General features: G+C 44.9%; 1 protein-coding gene across 1 annotated transcript; it reads right to left on the bottom strand.

Moving 5' to 3' along the window:
• Window positions 1–8,612: 8,612 nt before the first annotated feature.
• LOC136494160 (protein SHORT-ROOT 2-like) lies at window positions 8,613–10,597 on the bottom strand. Its single transcript, XM_066490323.1, is given in 2 exon segments — window positions 8,613–10,299; window positions 10,301–10,597. Coding segments are annotated over 2 exon segments (1,908 nt in total). The 5' UTR covers window positions 10,529–10,597; the 3' UTR covers window positions 8,613–8,619.
• Window positions 10,598–14,354: the final 3,757 nt, after the last annotated feature.

The raw sequence follows: 14,354 nt of genomic DNA, 5'->3' as shown, positions 1-14,354 counted from the left end.
CCTCTAAAATGCCAGCGAGTAATGCAACCATCAACTACATCTACACGACTTTCATACTGTCTAATAGGTGAGGATAGGTCCTAATCCCACCCGCGGATGCGTAGATGAGGTTAGTTACCATGGTCTGCTCCTATCCCAGACATAATTTCAGCAGCACCTCCCCGTTGTTCTCCCGATACACGTCCTGGCAGGGAGAGTGTGTATCCAGAGAACAACGGGGAGGTAATGCCGAAACCCTATCTTGGATCGGAGCGGACCATGAAAACTAAACTCATCTACGCATCCGCGGGCTGTCCAAATAACATGGACAATCTAAAAAAGATACGGCCGTAGATATGCAAAGATATGCATACCACCAACCGTATCTCTTTCGGACGGGAGACGCCTAACTTGGTTACGCGATCTACGACCAAGGTACGCAAAAGAGGGGTTATACCTAGGGTGTCGGTGGAGTCAGGCTAGCGGGGCGGTGGCGAGTCGGTGCAGTGGCGAGGCGAGGCGGTGCAGGCAGACCCGCAACGCCGAGGAAGACAATCGGTGTAGCCAAGGTGCTCCGGCTCTGCTTAGACAGTTTCTTCACCTGCATGAAAAACAAATAGATTTGGGTCAATTCTAAATTTTGGCAGCACCTCCCCTGCACGGGGAGGTTTTCAAAACCTGCAAAAAACAACGGCACGAAGGCCGACAATCACAATGGCTCAAAGGCCGACAATCACAACGGCTCAAAGGCCGACAATCACAATGGCTCAAAGGCCGACAATCACAATGGCACATCATTATACCTTGGCGGCAGAGGCGTCGACGAGACGGGAACACAGGGAAGATGGCGCCGGGAACGGAACGGGAAGGCAACCTCCTTCCTCCTTCTTCCTCCTTTGTCTCCTTCATCCTTCCTCTCCCCCTTCTTCTTCCTTCTGCACCGGTCGTTTGGTGGGGCGTGGCGGGGCAGGGAGCGGCGGGGCAGCGGCCGGTAGGGCCGGGTGCGGCGCTCTTCGCCGGTCGCGGCGGCGGGAAGCGGGGCCCGGACACGGCGCGGCGCAAATCGGCGGCGGGGAGGGTCAGGGCGGGGCTTGATGCCGGCGTCGGGCAAGCACGCGTGTTTGCGGCGACGCGGGGCGAGGCGCCGGTGCAGCGCGCGCGGGCGGCGTGGTGCGCGCGCGAGGCGGGGGCCCGGGGCAGCGCGCGCGGGCGCGGGCGGCGGCGCGGGCTGCGCAGGCAGCGCGCGCGGGTGGCGGGGCAGCGCGGGGCGCCGGGGCAGCGCGCGCGGGCGCGGGCGGCGGCGCGGGTGCGGTTGTGTGGATAGGGTTTTGGCCGGGGTGGGCCGGCCGTGGCCCAATTTGATGTTAGGTCCTTTGCCGAGTGCCACGGGCCGGCACTCGGCAAAGGTTTTTATTTGTTTTTATTTATTTTCTTTGCCGAGTGCCAAAAAAATTCTTTGCCGAGTGCCTTGTCTCTGGCACTCGGCAAAGAATTTTTTTTTGCTCCCAGATTTTTTCTTTAGGGTTGCTACAGTGCTTTAAAGTACATGTTAAAATTTGGTTGAATTTGGTGACTTTTTACTATATTTTTAGAATTATTTTTGTTTTGTTGATTTATTTCGTAAAAAGCAAGTTTAAACTGCAGGTGCATCGAATAATGAAATCTAATCATTCGAAAAATGATTGTCACGCTAGTGAGTGTGTTTTGAGGCCGTATCCAGGAACTTGCGGGATATTTTTCACATCTTGTTAACGAAACATGAGGACAAAGTTGCGGCCAAAGTGTTTTTAAATTGTATAAAATTCAAACGAATTCAGAAAATCACGAAACTTGTGGATGCATCGTTATATAGCATGTGGAGCCTATGGTAAAAATTTGAAAAAGTTTCATGCACGTTGTTGTCACGTACGTGCATGAAACTTTTTCAAATTTTTACCATAGGCTCCACATGCTATATAACGATACATCCACAAGTTTCGTGATTTTCTGAATTCGTTTGAATTTTATATAATTTAAAAACACTTTGGCCGCAACTTTGTCCTCATGTTTCGTTAACAAGATGTGAAAAATATCCCGCAAGTTCCTGGATACGGCCTCAAAACATACTCACTAGCGTGACAATCATTTTTCGAATGATTAGATTTCATTATTCGATGCACCTGCAGTTCAAACTTGCTTTTTGCGAAATAAATCAACAAAACAAAAATAATTCTAAAAATATTGTAAAAAGTCACCAAATTCAACCAAATTTTAACATGTACTTTAAAGCACTGTAGCAACCCTAAAGAAAAAATCTGGGAGCAAAAAAAATTTCTTTGCCGAGTGCCAGACCTGGCACTCGGCAAAGGGGGTCTTTGCCGAGTGCCAGAGAGAAAATAAACAAAAAATTAAAAAAAAAATTAAAAATTCTTTGCCGAGTGTCTGACGGTGACCACTCGGCAAAGCCTAACGGTGGGTGGCCGCCGTCACCTCGGTTAGCCTTTGCCGAGTGTTTAGCTTTGCCGAGAGCCCGACACTCGGCAAAGGGAGGCTTTGCCGAGTGCCTGGCACTCGGCAGAGAAGGATATGCCGAGTGTTTGGCTTTGCCGAGTGCGGCATTCGGCAAATTGTATCTTTGCCGAGTGCCCGACATTTGGTACTCGGCAAAGTAGGAAACACTCGGCAAAGCCCCTGTTTCCCGTAGTGTATCCTTCCTAATTGCTAGGAATAGAGATTTTTATGAAAAAAAAATCCCCCAACAACTTGTTTATTTGGTTGTCTAAATTTAACCATCTTCTATTATGAATTTCTCGCTAGCCAAAGATATATAGAAAACGAGAATGACTCTCTAGAGTGCAAACATTATATAAAAGACTCTTGGAGAGTCAATCTAAATAATGATTTAGAGAGTGAGATTTAGAAAGACTTTTAAAGACGCTAGGCAGTGTTTGGTGCGGCTCTAGGTGCTCCGGCTCCTCCTGCCTTGGTACTGTTGGGCATTGTTCTACACTGTTGGAACTGTAGCAGCTCCCAGCAGGGCTCCAGCTCCCTCAAAACTGCACTGCAAATCTGACGGAGCTAAAGGAGCTGGGATTTGGAGGCTCTGACGGCTTCTTCACAGAGCCGGAGCAGCCGAAGCCCCTCCAAACGGACTCTTAGAGCTTACAATCAGAGGCATCATCTGAAAACACCTAGACTGAAGTGTAATTTGGCGTCCTGACACTTTGGCGCGGGAGGAAGGGTGAAATAAAAGATTTTTAGTGGGCTCGATACTCACTGCACGGTGCACGCGCATGCAGGCAGAGGGTACGTACGTAGCGTGTGTGGGCATGCAGAGTGCAGTGCCATGCACTCACGCTAGGAATTATGCTGTACCGGTGCCAGTGCAGTGCCAGTGCCAGTGCCACTGTGCCAGCACCTCCTTTTGTTATATTCCAGCGGCCGGCGTTCGATCGTCGACTAGATGAGATTCGATAGATTCGCCCTCTCTCGCTCTCGTCTCCTCAGCGCGATAACGACACTCCCATCTATTTCTACCGTGTGGCTGGCCCATCCATCAATGGAAGGCACCATTACCTTTCCAACTATCACTTGCATATTATTGGGGGTGACTTTCCATTAACCACCGCTTAGAGCATCTCCAGTAGTCCTTCTTTCCTAACCCTAATGAGAAAAAACTGTTATTTTAGAGATTTTGTAGCTCCAACAGTTCCTCAAACCCAACCTCAATAAAAAAAAAATTTCTCATTCCCTCAAATCTTAGCCTCACAGCCCTCAAATAAAGAGGAGAGCTCTCCTCCCCTAATCCCATATTTTTCTCATTGAGGGTTGTATTTTCTCGTTCTGCTAGAGAGAAGACCTTCAAAACCCCAAAACACGTTTGTATCTCCTTCAATAACTAGTTTTTGTGTTGGAGTTTTCTCCTACGGTTGGAGATGCACTTATGCATATAGTGTATATTGGAGTGCCCTTTTTGTTCCATCAGATGTCCCATTGCGGATGGGGACCTTTATTTGCACACCTTGTCTTTTTCATGCACGTACCTCTGCTTGCCTGTATGGCTGTATGGGAACGCGCGCTGTGCCGCTTCGTTCTATGCACTCGCATATGTGACGGTCATTTTATTAGGAATGCAAAAACAACATATGCAGGAATCCTATAAGAACGCTTGTTTGGATAGAGGTCTTTTGAGTGGAAGCACACTAAGTTTTCCTACATTTTTTTTCTCCAAAATAGAAGGCGAAGAAAACTTTGATAACATGCCTCATCCTGAGAAGTGTCCACTTTGTGATCAAGCCGACGAAAGCATTGATCATCTCCTAATCGAATGTGTATTTTCAAGGCAATTTTGGTACTATATCTTGAGACAGGTCAGTCTCCGCTCTCTAGCTCCACAACCATCTGACACTTCATTCGATGATTGGTGGGAAAAAGCAAGTGCAACAACTTCTGGTTTAACACAAAAAGGCTTCAACTCCCTAATAGTTTTAGGAGCATGGATAATTTGGAATCATCGCAATAGCTGCGTCTTTGATGGAGCAATTCCTAACATAGCTGAAACCATGAAGTTGGTCGGTGATGAGCATCGACGGTGGACAATGGCAAGGGCTCGTGGGTTATCCCACTTGACAGTCCCCGCCCAAGCTGTTAGTTGATTTGTTGTATATAGGTGCAGGGTCACTTTTTCTTTCTTTACCGGCGCAAATGTATCTTATGAGATAAAGATAAGGGTGTGTGTTGTACTAAGGGTTCTTTACCCCCTATTTTTTTCTTAATAAAATGAAGCGTAGCTTTCCTACGTTTTCGAAAAAAAATATTCCTATACACTGTTCCTGTGACACAAAAAACAGGAACCTAGTAATCCCTATATATAGGATTTCCAATCTCATATTTTCCTCTCCATTTTTCCTATGAAACAATTGAAACCTAACTGTTTTTACTATACACTAGGTGATCAATCTGTTAAGTATCAGGGCCTCTTTGGAACATAGGATTCTAGAAATACAAGAATAGAGAAAAAAACGTGTGAATTGAGTGCCCTGACATTTTGAATCCTATGAATCGAAAAAATATAGAAATGGGGAAATCAAATGTTTTTAGATGGAGCATAGGAAAAACAAAGGAATTCGATGGGAGAGTGTGTTTGACACAAAAGAAACTTTTCATGAGGTTCAAACCCATGGTAGATTTCCTCCAAATTTTTTTTGAAACAAGCCATTCCATAGGAATTTCCCAGGATTTGTAGCAAAACCCATACTAGAAAATCTGTCGGCCATTACCGCATAAATTATTTTCGCAGACGGTCATTTTTTATCCTCCGTGACAGTGCCTCCGTTAATCTGGCTTTTCGGAGGCATGCGCCTTAACACATCCAACTGGTGACCTTCGGTTCCGTAATAGCACATCTCTACCACTACACCACACACCCATTTATTATTATATATGACATGCTATCCTTTTATATTAATATTTCAAAATCTTATATCGAATATTTTTGCTACTAAATGTACTTAAATGAAAAAACTTTTAACTACAAAGTTTTAAATCTTGTTAAGCACTATAACACTTTGGTATAGGATATCTCTCCATCCGAGATTGTTTAAAAAATTCAAAAAATTGAATATCAAAATATGTGAATTTAAATCAAATATTTGAGACTCTGAACGACTTTAAACAAAAAAACTTATCAACAGAAAACATGTAGCTCAGGTTGGCCACTACAACTTCGATATTAACTATGTGAACATTTGAGGTCGTTTAGGAATTCTAAATTTTGAATTTTAAAATCTATAAACTTAGAACACATATTTGGAACTCTAAACGACTTCAAATAAAAAACATTTCAACTACAAAGTTGTAGACTGTATTGAGAAGTAGAACTTTATTAGTATAGACCATGTCAACATCCAAGATTTTTTGATAATTTTAAATTTTAAATTTTAAAATCTATGAACTTACAACAATATTTTAGGACCCTAAGCAGTTTTAATTCAAAAACTTTTTAACTACGAAGTTTTGGATCGCGTCAGGAGCTACAATTTGATATAAAGTTTGTCTTAATCCAAATTTATATAAAAATGTTATGAATTATTTTTTATGCAACTATTTATAGATACGGATATCTTAAGATGCCTACCTCCGTAAATCGATTTTAGGAGACTGACGCTTAGAACGACCGCCTCAAAAAATCATCGATTATGGAGGCAGTTGCCTTAAGGTGCCTGCCTCCGAAAATCGATTTATGGAGATGGACGTTCTAAGACGAACGCCTCCGTTGATCGATGATTTTCGAAGATGACCGTCTTAGGACGCCTGTTTCCGTAAGTGGTTTTCGGTGACAAACGTTCCCAAGAGACCCCTGACTATTTATGGATACGGTCGCTAGATATGGCTGCCTCCAAAAAATGATTTGATCCTATCTCCTAAAATCATTTTCTAGTAGTGGGCCATACTAAACAGTGCTAAAGCCGTTGGCCGCTCAGCTCATAAATAATTGCATGCAAATATGCATGGGGACTTAGCTAGGTGGCGTTCTTACCATGCTAATATTTTGAATTGGAACTCATAAAACATGTGATTGTTATTTTTTTAGATAGTAATGGATAAAATCTGGCTTCGGACCCCTTTAAGGAAGAGATATCGGTCCAAAATTATTACAAAGTCTAACTGACAACACATACTATATGTTTAACATTAATATAGCCATACGAAAATTAAAGGTCATCCGTAAGATGCAAAAAAACATGGACTTTGACTCTAACAACTGTGATTGTTATGGTTAGATGCATATATCAATTATTTTCAAATTATATTCAGTTGTGTTACTGTTGTGATTTGTAGCAGAAATGGTGCTGCTGGTTAGTGTCATAATGGTTTTTTATGGATATTAGTAGTACTGATACAGACACTCATATACACATATATATATGAATGTATATCCACTCCATGGATACATACGTACACACACCCTACCCTTATATATATAAGCAACTCTCTGAGAGACAGAACCAACAGATCTCAACGAATACAAGTCTTCAACCACTCTTATTTGATGTATGCATCAGTACCTAAAAGGAGCAAATTAACTAAGAGTACTAATAACGTACATATCGTATATATATATTATCAAGGCCAGCATAGGCGCCCTACCAATATACTCAAAAAGATACTCGACTATACAGAACAAAATTGAAAGATCCAACAACACAAACAAAATAGGATAACAGATGATTATATATTAGCTGTTGGCAACCGAAGCATTATATTAATTAGTCCTTGGCAAACATATATAGGTGCCATTTGTCAAAGGCACAACTACATAAGTACCCTCGGTTAATTTGCTCCAAGAACATTGCGTATGTATGGAATTTTTTGGGTAACCCATCGCGTAACATAATCATGGATATAAACCATGATATATATGAACCAGGCTTAATATTCTTTTATTTGTACCTAATATAATTGTATGATCTGTATGTTTTTTCATGAATGTGCCCAAGAACGTGTTTCATTAAAAGTGAGAGAATTATATGACGTGCCTACGAGAGAATCCTTGCAACTAAAGTTATAGCAACCTAAAACAATCCAGGGCAGCAGTCCATTGTGTCATATATATCTTCCGTTTTTCATCTCATGCACATATATAGAAGAAGGCCTCACCATGCACATATATATAAATGCTAGAGGAGAGAAATGCTAATGAGGAACAAGTTATAACATCGTATAGTATAGAATGGATACGATGTTTGAAAAGTATAGAATAATAGAAGTAATCCGTGCAATTGTTGGTCCATTACATGCAAATCTTGTCAAGACTCGGCAAACAGGATCTCAGCTGCCAAACACATCAGATGGAGGCGACAAGCTACGGGTTGCTTGCATCAGTCCAAACGAATGGCATGACGAGATAACCATCCATGCACGACTGATCGAAGAGTCAATTTTAACCGATAAAAAACTAAAGATGCTCCCTCCGTTCACAAAAGAATGCAATTATAGAATTCGTGTAGTTCGACTAAGTTTACCGTAAACAGTATCATCATTTATGTCTCCAAATAAATTTATTATAAGAATATATTCTATAACTAATTAATGATACTTATTTGTATAAGAATCTTATAGCACCTTTTTACATGACCTCAGTCAAAGTTCAAATAGGTTTGACTTCTCGACAAACGAAAATTGCACTTTTGTGAATGGAGAGAGTACTACTAAATCAAAAGAAGAAAAATAAAGGAACTATAAAGTATAACACATCAAACCATGATACCAACGCAACTTACTCTGGCTGCAAAAATGCGTGGAGAGAAGAATATGAAGAACTAACCTACACACTTACGCCCAAATATGCATGCGTTTATGCTGCTCCGATCTTTAAACAATGTCGATCAATTAATTCCTCCCAAATTTCTAATTAAAAAAATAAACATCTGATCTTTAGCTTCTCCGATCCCTACATACTTACGTCCCTGGGAAAACCTAAGTAATGTGGTAAACAGTGCTAAGATCCATCCTCCAATTAATAAGTGAAAAAAAGCACAGCTACCTTCTGCTCCTAGTACGTGTTGCCGCCACTCACTCACACGATCAATGCATGCGAGCATGCATGCGCTATGCTATAGCTAGCTGTTCTGCCGATCGAGCACGATCTCTGATGCACGATCATGGCCTCCACGCACTCGTCCACACCACGGGCTGCTCCTTCCACGCGAGGAACACCCCGGCCGCCGCGCCGTCGTCCGCGCCTGGCTCTCTCAAGGTCCATCCCTCCCGATACCGGCGCAGCAACGACCGCATGTCGTCGGCCACGTCGTCGCTGAACGCCACGGGAGAGAAGCCGGCCGACCGCATGCGCCGCGCCCACGACGCCCCCGTCTCCCGCCTCTCGACGGACTCCGACGCCGGGCAGGACACGAGGTCCACAATGGCACGCCCCGCCGCCCTCTCCAGCGCGAGCCTCTCGTTGGTCGCCTTCGGGAAGCTCTCTTCCAGGGAGTCCATGTACGCCGAGAAGAAGCGGAGGCCCTCGGTGAACACCTTCATGAACGCCGCCTCCGTCTCCGTGTTGGCTGCTTCCTCGGCCGACGACGACTCGGATGCCGCCACGAGGTCGGCGTCCTCCTCCACGACGGTGACCACGCGCGGCTCGAGCCGGCGGAGCGACGCGACGAACGCGTCACGCCGCCGCGCGCCTCCCGGCGCGACCCCGCGCAGCGCGTTGACGCAGTTGATCGCGAGCGCGGTAGTGGCGCCGCCCTCGCGGAGGTCGAGGCCGTCGAGGTCCAGCTCCGCGAGGTCCCCCGCGTGGTGCACGGCGCGGAAGGTGAAGGGCACGCCCATGAGGCGCGCGAACTTCTCGAGGCGCTGCGCGATCTCCCGCATGACGCTCTGCGCGGCCGCGGACGGCGCGGCGGTGGGCACCACGGTGGTGATGGACAGGTGGGGCGTGTCGTCCGATGACCTCGTGGCCAGCGCCTCCAGCAGCGTCGGCCACTGCGTGCAGAAGGTGTTGCTGAGGTCCAGGATGTGCAGCCGCGGCGGCTGCTGCGAAGACGAGGAGGAGGAGGAAGAGGACGCCGCCCCGGCCGCCGCCGCCGCCTCCAGGAACGCCTCGAGTATGGCCCCGTTGGCGGCCACGTGGCCGAAGGACGCCCAGGGGCTCAGCTCCTGGAACCTGAGCGCGGTGCGGCGCGTGGACTCGAAGGACGTGTTCCGGTCGGACGCGGCGGCGAGCGTGCGCAGCGTGCGCGGGCCGGAGGTGGTGAGGCGCGCGAAGAGGCCCTGGAGGAAGTAGGACGCCAGCTTCTGGTCCACGTCCCCGTACGGCGACGCCAGCTCGTTGAGCATCCACATGAGCTGCTGCACGCGCTGGCTGTCGCGGGCGGCCACGGCGCGCGCGCACTCCAGCAGCAGCTGCGCGGCCCACCGCCCGGCGCCGCCACCGCCCGAGGACGACGAGGCGGCGGCGGTCCCGCCCCCGCCGCCCGCGCCGGAGGACGACGCGGGGGAGCTGAAGTCGAGGTCGATATCCACCTGCGGGAACGAGAAGTCTGCCGCCTCGAACAGGTGGCCACCGGCGGCGCCGGACGACGTGGACGCGGGCTGCTGATGCGGTGGCGTGGGCGCGGGAGACGACGAGGGCGGCGCCGCCGGCGGGGCCGCGCGCGACTGGAAGTGGCGCGACGAGGACGAGGAGGAGAAGTCTTCATCCATGTAAAAGCGGTGGTCGTTGCCGCATTCTTCTTGGTACGGCGCCGGCTGGTGGTGGTCGTAGTAGTAGCCGCCGCCGGATCCTCCACCGCTGCCACTGCCGGCAGGGTTGTCGTAGTAGTAGCCGCCGCCTGCTGCTGTAGTGGAAGTGGGAGTGGGAGTGGGAGTAGTAGTGGTGGTTGTGGGTGTGGTAGGAGGAAGGGGAGGAGCGTGAGCCGGTGGAGGTGGTGCTGCTGCGGGACGTGGTGGAGCGGGAGCTGTAGGGGGACTGGTGGTGCTGGTCCGGCGAGGAGGACGCTGCTGCTGCTGCTGCCTGTTGGTGATGCTGGTGGAGGCTAACCAACGTAAACAGTGTATCCATCTAAACCACCACCGGCGCGCCAGGAGCCAACAACATGCATACTACGGTGTAGTGCCAGCAAATGGGCTTGTGCTGTTGTTGCTACACAAACACAGCAATCTGGTGGTGGCCTTGTTGTGGTTATAACCTGCAAAAGGAGGAGGGGATGCATGCTGGCTACCATACCACCACTTTTCTTTTTACTATTGCTACCACTGTTCTTGGATAGATAGATAAGGTAAATTTTGGGTGCTTTTTGTGCGATCGATGAGATGACTGAGGTGAGCTAGGGCAGAAACTAAAGCGCATGCATGCTTGCTCATCTTGTTCTCTTCTTTCTTGGACCTTTTTACTACCGGCTGAGGTGGAGTAGTGCCTCGTCAGCTTTTTCATCCTCTTGCTTGCCTTTAGTTCTGGGTGTTGATCAACTTTGGCGAAGTAAAGGGCCGGCTAAAGTGGGCGTGACAGTAGGATTGTGCGCAAAAGGCAGGCCGCAGGCGGATGCAGATAAGTTAGCGACGATTGGATGCATTTGAAAAATTCTGCTGGCCCACCCCACAGCCGTGTCTTTATCCCAACACCGTTATTGCATTTCCGCAGAATATAGTACCAGTACAGGCACGATTAAAGCTGTCACCACAAAATTACAGTGCTTATTACTCCCCCCATCCAGAGAAGAATGTAACTATAAATTGCGCACACACCGGTTAAAATGGTTCACGTTTAGCTAAGTTTCTAATAAATGATATTCATATTTATAGCTCCAAATTAATTTATTATAAAAATATATTGTATATTAATTTAATGGTACTTATTTGATATCATAAATATTAATACTTTTTATCTATGGTTCAGCAAACTTGTAAGATACTAAAACATGATACTGTACGAATTGTATTCTTTTTTTTTTTTGAACTTAGGGAGTATTAACATCTGATATGTACATGACGACACCCACACGGGTGAAAAGTCACAGGGTTTGGCCAACCAGAACGTTCGTTCAGCAGAGCAGACGATAGAGAGACGAGTGCGCTGGGTCAAATGTTGTACCCTCCTGCAGTTACCTTCCAACCTGCTTCATTGGCCTTATTAAAAAAAACTGCTCCATTAGTTATACAACCTGACAATTAACACTTGATCACCAGCAGCTAGCTCAGCGCTATTTTGTAACTGTCAACAAGAATAGGAAAATCACTGTATGTCCTCTGTACTTCGTTTGTTTCTTTGCTATATATACTCTGATCTGATGATTTCATGTGATATTTACAACAACATTTGAATAATGAATATGAAGCTGAGCATGCGGCATTTCAGCCCTGTTCATTTCGCTGAAATTTGGCTAATGTTGATGCTTATGCTGAAATGCTGTGAGAGAAAAACACTGTTCGTTCGCTGAAAAGTACTGCTGAAGCAGTGCTGCAGAACAGGGCGTTTAATATACTTTTTCAGCCAAAGATAGAACAACATGTTGGAAAAGGCATGCCAAAAGGCGTGGGTTAATTGATCTAAGTTTCAGATAATAAATCAATCAAATAAGTGGTCTTTTAAGTTCGCATAATATGCATCCTCTCTCTTCTTTTGAAAACATGAAGAATCAATCTATGGAGGATGATGAGAATAAATCTATGGAGGATGATGATCTTCAAACTACCTTCAAAATTAGGAAATTAACTATTCAGGGTCACTTCAGGAATGTAGAAATAGAAAAATGATCTAATACCAAAAACATATATAGATAGAACATTACTACAGATTCATGCAGATTCGAAAGAAAAGGCAATCGAAAGTGATGGGCTTGCCCTATCATTGCTGGTTGTAGACCTAGCAGCAATAGGATGCTATTATTGTCGGGTCTAGCCACGAACCAGCAGTGATAAAAAATATTGTGTTTCTAGGATTCAAACTTAGACCTCAACGTCTCAAACGTTCACATCATCCGAGCTACACAACACACAACACTTGTAACTATATAACTAATACTATTCTTTTAACACATTTATGAATCTTATATTGTACTCCATCTGGTCCATTTTATAAGGCATAGTTAAATATTATAATATTCCAAATTATAGTTTGATCATTTATTTATTTTATATTATATTATTTTTGTTTATAAGATTACGATTATTGGATTGTACATTTGATTACAAATCTAATAGTATCAAGTTTGTATTACAATTGTTAAAAAGATTGGCTAAATTATTAGTCAAAGATTATAAATTTTGACTCTTGATTTACGTGAATCCGTTATAAGCTAGATCGGAGGGAGTATATTTAACACTATAGACAATCTCAAATAAGAAGTCGTTGACTGCAAAGTTATATATCTCATCGAGCACTACATATTTAACGGTGACTTTGTCTCCATTCAACGTTGTCAACACTCAAATCCGATCCGGTAACCTATATTGAATATATGGACATATAAACCATTTCTAGGTTTCTGGCACCTGTAGAGATCGATTTCTAGATTCAGTCCAAATCCATCCGCTTCTAAAAATTACTTTTTCAGGATTTTTAAATCGGACAAAACAATAGCAAAAAAAATATTTTAACCCGGGAGACTCCAACTATCCAACCGCCCATCGCATGGCACAAGTCGCGTAATTTTTCACGCGAATGCGACCACGAGGGATCGACACAAGGCATCAAATGCATGCCTCGCACGTTACTTCCTTAACCACTACGTCTTAAAGTTATTTGTGACTAAGTATTTGATACATTATTTTTTTATTCACTTTAGTAAAAATTGTAATGCATATTTGAGATCCTAAATAAACTAAAATGAAAAGACTATGGATTAAAAAAATTTAGATCTTTTTAAGTACTATAACTTTAGTTTAAGTTGTTCCTCCATCTGAGGTCATTTGAAAAATTGAAAAAATAAAATAAAATTGTTAATCTTAAAATAGAATTTTGAGGCCTTAATGATTTCAAATGAAAAAAATCGTCAACTACAAAGTTTCATATCTCTTCGAGTACTACAACTTCAGTTAGGTCATTAAAAAAGTTGTGTAGAGAAGATGACACTTACTGTGCTGTTAATACTCCTGCCTTTGCCCTGCGGGCTGCAGTTCTTTTTTTGTTACAATTTATTTAGAAAGGTTCGCGAACTCGAGATTAGTGTTTCATGCTTTCGCTAGATTGAGCACTGAGGCTGTACAGTATGTGATAGTTTTTCATGAAATACAGGATTACTGACGATATTGATGCTAAGGAAGTGGCTTTCGTCCGGCATGTATATATATCTGATGTTCACAAGCTCTGAGATGCGTTTAGTTTAGTTTTTAGAAGTGATTTGAGATTTTTGTCATTTTGCTTTTACTACTGGAAACATGGACTTTGCCGGCCTAAAAACACTCGGCAAAGGCTTTGCCGAGCGCTGCACTCGGCATAGGCCACTCGGAGAGAAAAAAGTCAGCAAAGCCTTCTTTGCCGAGTGTCATTTGTCGGGCACTCGGCAAAGCCTTTGTCGAGTGTCGACCCGACACTCGGCAAAGAAAAGTAGCCATTAACGGCGCGCTATCATGACGGTTGCTTTGCCGAGTGTCTCAAGGACGACACTCGGCAAAGAATTTATATAATTTTTTTCCCGAAATTGTTTGCCGAGTGTCGGCTCTCGGCAAAGAATTTTTTTATTTTTTTTAAAAAAGTCCCTTTGCCGAGTGTCTGCGGTGACACTCGGCAAAGCCTTCCCCTTTGCTGAGTGTCGTGGCCTGACACTCGGCAAAGAGCCCTAGCTTTGCCGAAATTGTTTGCCGAGTGTCGGCTCTCGGCAAAGAATTTTTTATTTTTTTAAAAAAAGTCCCTTTGCCGAGTGTCTGCGGTGACACTCGGCAAAGCCTTC

This window comes from Miscanthus floridulus, chromosome 1 (assembly GCF_019320115.1).
Source record: "Miscanthus floridulus cultivar M001 chromosome 1, ASM1932011v1, whole genome shotgun sequence".
NCBI classification, from domain to species: Eukaryota; Viridiplantae; Streptophyta; class Magnoliopsida; order Poales; family Poaceae; genus Miscanthus; species Miscanthus floridulus.
The sequence above is the reverse complement of the archived record's forward strand: the minus strand, read 5'-3'. Positions and strand labels throughout refer to the sequence as shown.